This window comes from Kogia breviceps, chromosome 8 (genome assembly GCF_026419965.1).
Source record: "Kogia breviceps isolate mKogBre1 chromosome 8, mKogBre1 haplotype 1, whole genome shotgun sequence".
NCBI classification, from domain to species: Eukaryota; Metazoa; Chordata; class Mammalia; order Artiodactyla; family Physeteridae; genus Kogia; species Kogia breviceps.
Genome location: NC_081317.1, coordinates 90,438,816 through 90,451,644, shown reverse-complemented (window position 1 = coordinate 90,451,644; position 12,829 = coordinate 90,438,816). Strand labels below are relative to the sequence as shown.

Below are 12,829 nucleotides of genomic sequence, written 5' to 3'. Positions count from 1 at the left end.
ACAGCTACCTCACAGGAAAATGTGAGGCCAATCAAAGCCCAGCTCAAATGCTGCCCCTTCCAAAATGCCTTCTCTGATTTCCTAGCTAGACACAAGTTCTCTCAGCCCTGAGCTCTTCTGGCCTAGAGCACCTCAACTTCAGTGATAACTGATTCCATGTATCATCACCCCGAATAGACTGTAAATTCTCAGAATGCAGGAACCACTTTTTACCCACCTCTGTATTTCTCACCGTACTGAGTGAAGAACTTTGCCCACAGAAAGCATCTGTGCTTATTAGGTGAATACATGAGCAAAATACTATACAGCATGATGCAAAATAGTACCTCTAATATGATTAGCAAGGGTGGAAATGTATATTTAACCACTAATAAATAGCAGACTAAGTGACAGAGTTCAATGTTTGTCATTTGTCCTTTGTTTGCTTAATTTGAAATATAGTTCAGCCTTCTGACAATCATCCTAATCAAGACCCATCTTTTCCATGTCCCAGAGCTCAGTAAATGGTATCAGGTCGAGGCTCAGTTAATCAAGCCAGACTCCTGGGAGTCATCTTTGACTTTACCCTGCTCTCACCCCTAATATCCTATCCGTCAGTACTACAAAAGATCTCCAAGATGTCCACTTATCTCTATCTCCATGACCACCATTCTATTTCAGGACCCTTTTCATTCTTATCTCACCTGAATGATTCTCCATCCAGCAACCAGACTGATATTATAAATGCAAACCTGCTCATATATCTGCCCTGACTAAGTGGTCTAATCCAAAATCCTTAATATGGCTTAATACAGTGCCTGCCCACCACTGAAGCCTCTACAATGAAGCCATTTGTTCTCTCAATATTTTTGTTCCAGCCAAACTAGTATCCTTGGAGTTCCTCAAATACACAAGGTCTTCCCTCTGCCTAGAATACCCCCAACCCCTAACATAACACTCTTTAGAGATTTCCCCAAACACCCAACCATACACTATCTGACCAGCTCCTACTCAATCTTCTGGTTTTGGCAGATATATTCCTCTCCCTCTGCTGAACCTGTACACAGAACCTGTACATCCCTTTTTGAAACACACATCATCTTGGAAATGACCAGTGTGAAGTCTCTTGTCCTTTCTAGACAACAGCTCATATGGCAAAACCGTGTCTTTCTTGTCCCATGTGCTGAACTCAATGCTAGGCATGGAACACGGCTTAATAAATGTTTGGAGACCAAGAGAAAACCACAGACCTTACCATAGTTAGAACAGGCTCCATTTTGATGCTTTTCTAGTGGGTAGGCTTCATTTATCTTACTTTTCCATTTGGAATGGTGTGCTCCTCAACAATGGTAGACAAATGAAGCCCCGCTGTGCTGACTGATCCCTGGATGGCATCAGGAACTTTGGCCCAAAGTCTGTTTTTTGACATTTTCCCCAAAGGCCACATTTCAGCTTTTGTTTGGAAAGGGATTGTTTAAGAACAGGACCAAACCGTGGCCTCTCCTCAGAAAGAATGTTCAATATTTGACAGAGAACTGAAGGAAATGATCTCTGTAGCAAAATTTCCTCCTCTGAAGAACCTTATAAATATCAAGCTAAGTGCTGACAATCCAAAAACCTATATCTGATGCCTCTGTAATGGTTTCAAATCATAAATGTGAGGTCATTGCTGCGATTTTACTTTGGAACAGCATAAGACCTGGCGACACTAATAGAATTCCTGTCCGATAACTGGATAAAGCCTAAGGTAGAACTAGAAAAAACATGTAAAATTTATCATGAAAATAGCCTCGTGTAGAGTAATTCTATATTTTATGGGTCATAAGTTCATACTGAGCTGATCAATAATGCTGAGAAGAAAAAATAACAGATAGAGATAGATTAGGTTTCAAATATTCTCTGGCTTTTTATCTGCTCTCTAATAGGTTGAAAAATATATTTTGCCTCTATCTTGTAACAACAAAGAATTCACCTTTGAGTTCCAGCAGGATGTGGAGAAACTACTTTGAATCTATGGTTAAACACTGTATTATGTTCAGCTTGAGTGATTTTAAAAGCTAACATCTGGTATAAGCTGGCTTATTAATCTAAAGTTTATTCAAAGAAAGAAGAAATAGAAGTAGCAGCTTGTACCAGAAAGAAATTTATCATGTAGTCATAATCATAGGACTATGCTTGTGGCTGTGAAAGTTTCTAGGGGACCACTGAATGTACATATTGTGAGTATAGTGCAAAGGCCTGCAGTTGAGAGGAGGAGAAATTATTCCACTGTTACTTTAAAAAGGAGGTTCAGGAGACGATGGCAACCCTGCAGATGCAGCACAGGAGCCTTCTAACCTGTTCTGTTCGAGTCTTTCCGCTTTTGCCCATGGGTCAAAGACCAATAAAAAATTGGCACCTGAAATGGTCTTTCTACATCATTAGGAGTATTACAAAGGTCAAAGATATCATCTCTATAATTAGTAAACAGACTATGGTTATAATGAACAAGTAAATTTGTAGAGTGCAAAACCAGTAGCCAGGGCTCTGATACAATGATGCATGTGTGTGTGCACGTGTGCATATGTGTGAATATGTATACCTGTGTGTATGTGTGTGTGTGCACATGTGCACAAACATGTGCATGTGTGTTCACTAGTATTAAGATTCAAGATAAATTGAAGGAAAGAAATCTTTTTAAACCCTGAGGATAAAACCAAGCACCAAGACGAAGGCATCAAATTCATCAAGCTCTTTGTTATTTTTAAGTCTTGCTCTATAAAACTATTTCTGATTAAGCATAAGAGAATTCAGTAAATCTTATGCAAAATTATTTTAATAATATAATAAAATTATTCTAAAGTTCACATGGAAGAATAGGTAGGTAAGAGTAAAAAAAATGGAAAATGAAGAGTAATAAAAGTCTAGTTTAGGGGCTTCCCTGGTGGCGCAGTGGTTGAGAGTCCGCCTGCCGATGCAGCGGACGTGGGTTCATGTCCCAGTCCGGAAGGATCCCACATGCCGTGGAGCGGCTGGGCCCATGAGCCATGGCCGCTGAGCCTGTGCGTCTGGAGCCTGTGCTCTGCAACGGGAGAAGCCACAGCAGTGAGAGGCCCGCGTACCGAAAAAAAAAAAAAAGTTTAATAGATAATAAATGCAAATAGTTTTAATACAAGTGTGTGAAAACAGGCCATTAGATCAATGGAACAGAATAGCTAGTCCAGGAAGAGATACAATTTCCCACTCACAGACACAAGAATTTCATATATAATAAAAGTGAAGAAAGGAAAGATCACTCACAGTTAATGGTGATGCAAACATTACTTATTTTGGAAAAAAACCAAGTTAGATCTACATCTCACAACCTATACGAAAATAAACTTCAATTTAAAAATTAAATATAAAATATCTTAAACTATCAAACTGAAAATTAATTAATTAAATTACTTGTTGGGTGAGGGTTTTCTAAGCTTAGAAGCAATCAAAGAAATCACCAAGGGAATATCATTTAACTATATAAAAATTGAAAATTGTAGGAGACAAAAAATGGCATAATTAAGTGGAAAAGTATTCTATAACATGTCATTCTCAGTTTATCACCTCCCTAGTTATACAAAGCTGTTAAGAAGATGACAATTTAGTTCAAAGCAAAATGGTTAAAAATTAGTTTATAATGTAACGTCACTATGTTGTAGCTTTTATTAAGTAGTTTGTATCACACTATTTTTACAGAAATTTGAAACATGTCACAGAGACCACTTAGGGGGTTAGTTAGTTATTTCTAAAAAAGAACTGATACTGTAAATGTTATTTTTATATTGGAATGTGAAATTAAGTGGTAAGAGAGTAGTCATCTTAATAATATCTGAGTAATTCTGTATTTCTATAATTATAGGTATCACTAGGCTTGTAATCTACACAAGCACACACACACATTCAAACTGAGTGCCACTATCCGAATTTGACTAGTGATTGTAACAATAACCACCCACTGAAAATTAATTTAAAATTGAAGAAATCAAAGCAACTTTAAAAGTTGACACTCTTCCCCAGAAAAACATCCATTTTAAGATGCATTATAAAGCTCTAACATTACCAAGGTTCATAAAAGTTAACAATTTGTTTAATAATGTTTGGAAATGGAAATTGTTATTTTTGACTAATTTCCTCCCAGACAATTCAATTAGTGTCAGAGATAAAGTTTAACTTTTATGGAAAAAATGGCAATTACAAGTAAGCAAGTACAACTGGCTGAAATGAGTGGAAGCTCTTAAAAGTCTGAAAAAAAACAGGATTGCTAAAAGATGCATGTAAAATTATATGACTACAGATTAACTTCTATGTTTCCTTTTTTAAAAAATTTATTTTATTTATTATTATTTTTTATTTTTGGCTGTGTTGGGTCTTCGTTGCCATGCATGGGCTTCCTCTAGTTGCTGCAAGCCGGGGCTACTCTTCGTTGCAGTGCACAGGCTTTTTATTGCAGTGGCTTCTCTTGTTGTGGAGCACAGGCTCTAAGCGAGCAGGCTTCAGTAGCTGTGGTACGCGGGCTCAGTAGCTGTGGTACAGAGGCTTAGTTGCTCCACGGCATGTGGGATCTTTCCGGACCAGGGCTCAAACCCGTGTCCCCTGCACTGGCAGGCAGATTCTTAACTACTGTGCCACCAGGGAAGTCCCTATGTTGCCTTTTTTCTGGACTATAAAAAACACTTCAATGCACTTCTTTCATTTCTTGACCTGGCTATCAGGAAACTCAGAGCCAATGTTAGTACTCAAATTCTAAATCCTACATCTAATTGGTTTGCAATCTATTTACAAAATTTCCAGTCTTTATTTAAAAGTTTTTATGTGTTTTAAAACTGTAAGCCAACAAAAATTCCTCTTGGAAGAAGAAAGGATGTAAAATTTAAATATATTTTAAATAAATGTAAAAAAATAATATAATCCCTTACTATGAAAGCCCTTAATCAATAAAAATTCATTGAACATCTACTACATACTATGCATACACTCTTCTAGGGCTGAAGATACTTTGTAAGACAAGACAGTCATGGTTTTTGGTCTCATATGTGGCAGGAGGGTTGGAGGAGAAGAGTCATATAATAAACAGGTGGGGGAGGGTAGACAAAGAACAAGTAAATAAATGGATATGTTATTATAAAGCGTGGTGAGGGTGGCAAGCACTCTGCCAAGGAAGCAGGAGGAACAAGATGAAGTTGGAGAGTTAGACCAGGAACAGATCATAAAGGGACTTGCAGGCCGTGGCACAATGGCAGGTGGGCCACTGAATGGTTTGGGGTGGGGTAGAGCCTGGGGCGAGCATGTGGAACACAAGCAGTTTGTATTCCGAAGAGTCCACTATGGCTTCAGGGTGGAGCAGAGAAAGAATGAGTGACCATGGCAGTGTCCCCCAGGGGCAGAGAGGTGGACAGATAGGAGATATGTTTGAAGGTGAACTGACAAAAGTTGCTGATGGGGTGGAAACAGAGTGTGAGGAAGAGAGGAAAATTCAGTTTGACTCACGGGTCTCCTGATTAAGCAACCGGGTGGCAGGTGGTACCATTTACTCTACTCCAGGGAAACTGCAATTATTTATGCTTTTCAGTTCTTAATCATTTTTGAGTAATCTGAGGACACCAAGAACCCAGCCTGAATCAAGGTTGAAGGATTAGAGATGAGAAACAATTTAAATAAGGCTACATGTGATTTATCCTAGAAACACAGAAATGATGACTTCCATGGACACTGCCATGAAGCTTTCCCTCTTTTTCTGCTCTTTCTCAAGCACTTGGAAAACAAACTTCCTACTAGACTCATGGAAAGACGCTCAACATCATTAGCCAACAGGAAAATACAGATCAAAACCACAATGAGATACAGTACCACTTCACACCCACTAGGATGTCTATAATTAAAAAAACAGATAATAACAAGTGCTGACAAAGATGTGCAGACATTGGAACCCTCATACCCTGCTGATGGAAATGTAAAATGGTGCAGCCACTTTGGAAAACAGTCTGACAGTTTCTCAAAAGGCTAAACGTCAAGTTGCTGGATGACCCAGCTATTCCACTCCTAAGTACAAACCCAAGAGAAATGAAAACATATGTTCAAAGAAAAACTTTTACACAAATGTTCATAGCAGCATTATTCATAATAGCCCCAAGTGGAAACAACCCAAGGGTACATTAACTGATGGACATAGAAAACATTCCATAATGGAATATTATTTGGCAATAATGCTACATGCCAAACATGCTATAACATGAGTGAAACTTGAACATTATGCTAAGTGAAGAAGCCAGTCACAAAGACCACATATTGTATGATTCTATTTATGTGAAATGTCCAGAATAGGCAAATCTATAGAGACAGAAAGTAGATGAGACAGAAAGTAGATGAGCCTAGGGCTGGGGGAGGGGCAAACAGGGAATGACTGTTAACAGTTATGGAGTTTCTTTTTGGGGTATTGAAAGTGTTCTAAAATTAGATTGTGGTGATTGTTGCATAATTTTGTATACACACTAAATACAAACTGTATATACACTAAATAAATCTGTACATTTTAAGTGGGTGAATTTTATGGTATGTGAAACATATCTCAAAATAGATGTGAAAAAAAAAAAAGCTTCCTAGACGCCAATGTTGCCTTTTATTTACATTCTGTGAGAGAAGCTAGATATTAGAGAGTTTCAAGGTCAAATATTCAGGCAACATCAAGTTAAAGTTACACAGGTCTTTTTCTGCAGGACTTCTCAGAGCCTTTAATGTGCTAAAATGCACTATGAATCACCAAGAGTGGGTGGATAGGAGTGGGATACAGGCTGCATCACTTCCTAAATATATCTGGCCATGGAACATTTTTTTAGTAGAGAGCATCACACAGGACTAGGTTTTGCAGAATCCACTTTAGAAAACAATGTACCTAGGAGTTTTCCCATTCATTCACCAAGCACTACCTGACTACTTGCAATCTCCTGGAACTCAATCATCTCTGGGCTATGAGATGTGGCCGGTACTTTCCCTGCCCTCCATAGAGCTTGTGGTCTAGAAGAAAGAAAAGGGATGTGCTCAAATTTATGTTGAACACACCGGAAGAAGCACAATGTTGATGCTACAAACCAAATACTATGGGGCTCCTTGGGAGAGATTAATTCTGACTGTGGGCTGGGGAACACTTCATGGGAGACCCAGCATTTCAGCTAGACCTTGAACTATGAGTGGGTTCTGGACACATGGAGATGGGAGGAAGGCATGTGGCACAGAAACCCAGGTCTAAGGGGTGGAAGGGGAAGTCGGGTGCTTGTAGTAGGGGAATAGCAAGTAGATCATTTCAGCCGGAGTATGATGTTAATGAAGCAGAACAGTAAGACAAATAGCTGTAATGGACGGTGGGTCAACCATGGAGAGCCTTGAATGTCTAACCAAAAAATGTTTAAATTCATACTGCAGGAGATGAAGACCCATCAAAGGTTTCAGAGCAGGGGGTGGGGATGGTCGTAAACTAGTCACTCTCTGAGCCTCAGGGTTTCACCTGTAAAACAGGGCTAATTCTCCCAGGCTTATCCCATCATAGTGTGTGAAGTTCTGAGCACTTGGCCGAGGGCAGTGCAGCCCTGAGCAAGGTTTATTGCTCAGCAGCACAACAGCTGTTTCCAGTTCCTTTGGAAGAATATGTGTCTCAGAAACACCTGACACATATTTCATCTCCGTGTCAGTGCCAGATGGGAAATCTGAGACTGAAAATGAGCACTTTGAAACAACGTATTTTAAGTTCTCTTGTAGCAGTCAAATCAAATCTGTATTTGATTTCATTTCATTTTGTTTAGAATGAAATAGGGACTGCAAGGAAGGAACAGCTGCTGTAAACAAAGACAGGGAAAGAGTATAAACAGCAGATTGCCTGACATCAAGTACTAAGACAAGGGGCGTATGTGAGACAGCCAGAGACAGGGACAGTGATCATGTGTGAGTGTGGATTCAAAACAGTGTGTGTTCCAGAGTGTATAGGCACATGTGTGTGGGTATGAGTGTGTCAGTGTGTATAAGTCCATCTGTGTGTGAATGTGCGTGTCTCTGTAAATGCATGTATGAGTTTGGTGTGAGTATCTCTGTGTGTCTGTGGGTGCCCCTTGAAGGATGCAGGGGGAGGATTTGGAAGAGGACAGAGAGAAAGGCACTCCAGCGAAATTGCTGACCCATTTACACTTCTTCCATCACAGGGTGTTAAGAACAAAGCAAGCCGGAGACAGTGATCCCCAGACGCTGCCAAGACTGCAAAACTTCCTCCCACGGGGACACCTAACCCTTACAGACAGAAATCTGTGCCAACCCAGGAGCCTTACCGGGCCGAGCTGTCCCGGGAGCGCCGGAGCCATCTTGCCACCATTTGCTCTATTCTGTGTGCTTTCCGTGTCTGGAATAAACTGGTCTCCAGCACTTCCATTTACCTAAAAGGAAGAAGAGTTTTCTTAAGAAGCTAACCAAAATATCTGGAAGAGGATTCTGACAAATCACTATGATGCTTCCTGTATTTGCCAATTTTAAGACATGCTGATCAAATAACTAGGGCTCTCTATCTGAAATTAACATACACAGGTGCTCAGTGTCTACAGAGTGAACAACTTTAGCAGCCCTCTGCCCTAAGGAGTCCACAGTCTTGTGGTACACAGATAGGCTTTACATCTTAAAAGGTTCAACAGAAGGATTAGGGAATAAAATAGATAAGGCTTCTCAAACTGTGACTATGACCCATTGTCAGAGACACACCTGTGTGACACTGCCCCCTTCCACCTCAACTATATGTGCATCCCTGGACGGCACAGCTCCATTTTGCCTGCATCAGGAACTGCATGGACGTGGAAGCATTCTAATCACATTGTGCCTACTCTTCTGAGTGCTGCTTCTTTTGCTCAATATTTTATATATAATTTTTGAATAGGAAATTCTAATTTTTGAATAGGTAATTTTGAATTTGTATAATTCAAACCCCAGATTGTAAAAAAAAAAAAAAGGATACACAGTTACTGTATTGTGCACTTAAAAATTTGTTAAGAGGGCAGATCTCACGTTAAGTGTGTTCTTACCATAATAATAAAGATAAGATTTTTGTACAGTGAACGGTCTCCTCTCTATCCTTCTCTGCCCCCAGGCACTCAGTTCCCACACCCATACATAATCACTGCTCACCTACTTGAGATATTTGTCTTTCCAGAGTTTCTGTATGCCTATACAAGCAAATACAAATATAGATTTTATGTGTCCTCTTCTTAACACAAAGGATAGTACACCATACACATTGTTCTGCACCAGGCTTTCTTCCTCGATATCTTTCCACATTAATACAAAGAATACCTCTTCATTCTTTTTGACAGCTACTGACTATTACATTGTACGAATATACTGTAATTTAAAAAGTAGTCTTCCCTTGATAGACATTTGGGTTATTGCCAATCTTTTGCTATTGTATTTTTTTTTTTTCTGCTGTACGCGGGCCTCTCAGTGTTGTGACCTCTCCCGTTGCGGAGCACAGGCTCTGGATGCGCAGGCTCAGCGGCCATGGCTCACGGGCCTAGCCACTCCGCGGCATGTGGGATCTTCCCGGATCGGGGCACGAACCCGTGTCCCCTGCATCGGCAGGCGGACTCTCAACCACTGCGCCACCAGGGAAGCCCTGCTATTGTAAATAATACTCCAGTGAGTTATGCTGTACCAATATCATTTCTGCATATATGCAATTATATATTTGGATAAGTTTCCAGGTATTGAATTGTGAGGTCAAAATTTATAAGCATTTGGGCTTTGATAGATATTATCAGGTTACCAAGAAAAATAGTATATATGCTTGAGATTAAATTTTCCTAAAACAATATATATTTATATTTTTCTATTTACTTTTTAAAATACTGGTCTCAATTCACCCAATTAATTTCACAACCCAATAAATATTCACATGAAATAAGATATGACATTGTAAAATAACCATGGATACAGAGAAAATAAAAAAGAATTATAAGAGATTATGTTGCTCAACACTACACAAACACATTTGGAAACCTTAACAATACGGATGGTTTTCAAGGAAAATATAAATGATATAAGATGGCCCTAGAAGAGATAGAAAATCTAAAAAGACCATAGAAGAGAAAATTGTTAAACAGAACACTCCAAAAAATTCCAGGCAGACAGGTCCAAAGGTGAATTCTTACCAACCTATAAGACGTAGCTCACCCTGACAATTTTTTTGTTTTATTTTAAATAGAAACCTTTAATTTTGGAATAATTTTAGACGTGTAAAAATGTGCAAAGATAATACAGTGAGCTCCAATATAAGCTTCATTCAGCTTTCGCTAATTTAGCATCTTACATAATCATTGTAACTTTGTCAAAACTAAGAAATTAACATGGGTACACTAATATTAGCTAAGCTATAAGTTTTATTCGAATTTCATCAGTTTTTCCATTTATGCTCCTTTTCTGTTCCAGGATCCAATCCAGGATATCATGTTGCTTTTAGCCAGCTTAGTTTATCTTCCCCAATGCTATGTTAGCTCTTCTAGCACATAAAGAAGGAAATCTTCCAAATTCTTTTTAATCAGTCAGTATAACATTGACACCAATTCTGATAAAAACACTACAATAAGGCAAAAATACAATCTCCCTTATAAATATCAAAGTAAATATCCCAAATAAAATATTAGCAACTAGAATCTATCAGTAATCAACAGAACAATAGTGGGATCTATACTAGGAGTGCACTAACCATTTTCATATAAAAATGAAAGCAGGACACCCAAACTAATCACTTTAGAAACCCAGAGACTTACACTTTTCATCAAATGGCAGCCAAATACAAATTAATGGGCATAAAACATAGGCTACAACCAAAAGTAAATTCCATTTAGATCAAGGGATGTGTCAGTCTAGCTTTTTTCTACAATGGGGACAGCAGACCTGAATACTGTCTTCAGTTCTGTACAGCTCACTTTTTTTTTTTTTTTATACATTTTTATTTATTTATTTATTTATTTATTTTATTTATTTTTTTTTTTTTGCGGTATGCGGGCCTCTCACTGTTGTGGCCTCTCCCATTGCGGAGCACAGGCTCCGGACGCGCAGGCCTAGCGGCCATGGCTCACGGGCTTAGTTGCCCCGCGGCATGTGGGATCTTCCCGGACCAGGGCACGAACCCCTGTCTCCTGCATCGGCAGGCGGATTCTCAACCACTGCGCCACCAGGGAAGCCCTCACTTTTTAAAATTATAAAAATGAGAGTAGATTTCTGGCTAAACATGGTGAATTGAAACAATGTCTTAATCTCTTTTCTTTCCTAAACCCTATAAATTAAAGGAATAAAAAGGGGATAAACCAACAGAATAAAGAGGACAAGAGAGAAGACCATAGACAAGAGATGTCAACAATGTCTGGAAGATAGAAATTGTTTGGAGGAGATATAACTGAGCAGAGCAAAGGAAACAGAAACCAATGTGCTTGCAGAAAGGGATTCTGATGGAAAATGTGCTGATTTGCCCTATGATGGCTCAGGAATTAGAGGCAGAAGCTATGGGAGAAAGCGGGGATGAGGCATAGGGCTGAAAACGTGGAAACAGGTCTGTATAAAGCAGCAATTATATTCACAGGCCCCATCCCACTACACTTGCCCACCTAGACAACCATCCCTTCTGTAGCCTTCTGCGGGCAAAAGTCTTATTCTTTAGAGAATCATCAAGAGAGGCTGCATATTTGGGGAGACCAGGCACAACAGAGAATACAGGAATGAAAACAGAAGGATTAAGAAAAACTTTTCTTACTAAATGACAAGACCTCCTTTGCCCAGTTCCCAGAATACTGGCAGCTAGGAATTTACATCCAAAGTAAGAGACTAGAGAATCCTTTTGTGGAGACTAAACAGCACCAGAGAAAAGATCTTCAGATATTGATACTTATGGCAACTTGCTGCCAGATCACCCTGCCTTGAAATCTGTCAGTGACCTGTCAGTGAGCCCCGCCCCATCATACAAAGCTTCCAGTCATTTGTTTTTAATGCTTCACTCTTACACATGAATGGATATTTGAGGAAACCTTGTATTATAAAAATCAAATCAAAACAAACAGAAGGAACAGAGACAATGCAGGAAACAGAAGAAAAAATGTTAATCTACAACTCAGATCCTCACAAAGATAAGGTATTATATCCATGAAACAAGAAGAGAATTTGCTTTGAAATAGAACAACTGGAGAACCTGAATTTGGAAACTAAAAATAATATAGATGGAATAAAAATTCATTTGAAAAGGTGAGAAATGTAGTCAATGAAATGTAGAAAAAGTAACCAAAGGCCAAAGACAGGGAAAAAAGAAAAAATTAGAAATGTATAGTTATCAATCCAGAAGGTCCAATATTCATCCAACATGAGTTCTGTAAGGAGAGAGTAAAGGAAATGGAGGTAAGGAAATTGTTAAATAAGTCAATAAAGTTTCCCTGAGAAGCCTGTTTCCAGATTAAGAACATCTACTAATCGCCCAGCATAATGAATGAAAAAATACCCACATAAAGAAATAATGTTGTAAAAATTCAGAAACTAGAATAAACAGAGAATATCTTCAAAGCTTTGAGAGAGAAAAAAATAGATCATATACAAATAATTCAGAATAAAAACAGCATTAGACTTCTTAGTAACAACAATGGAGGCCTGAAGACATGGAAGCCATGCCTTCAAATTCCTGAAGGAAAATAATTTTCAATCTAGAATTCTATACCAAGCCAAACTACCAATCAAATAGTAAAGATATTTAAAAATGTCCAGGTCTCAAAAAATTTACCTCTCATATACACTTTCTCAGGATGCTACTAGAGGATGTATTCCAGCAGAA

At 38.8% G+C, this 12,829-nt stretch overlaps 1 protein-coding gene across 5 annotated transcripts in view; it reads right to left on the bottom strand.

The window, feature by feature from the left end:
* FRMPD1 (FERM and PDZ domain containing 1) overlaps positions 1 to 12,829 on the bottom strand; it is an 85,274-nt gene that overhangs the window by 37,182 nt on the left and 35,263 nt on the right. For all 5 annotated transcript variants that reach the window (XM_067039737.1, XM_059073287.2, XM_067039736.1 and 2 more), the window contains exon 2: positions 8,304 to 8,408. Coding sequence is in view for 3 of the 5 variants with exons in the window: in XM_059073287.2 (XP_058929270.1) it covers positions 8,304 to 8,404 (101 nt within the window). In the remaining 2 variants the exon portion in view is untranslated. The remainder of the gene's footprint in view (positions 1 to 8,303; positions 8,409 to 12,829) is intronic.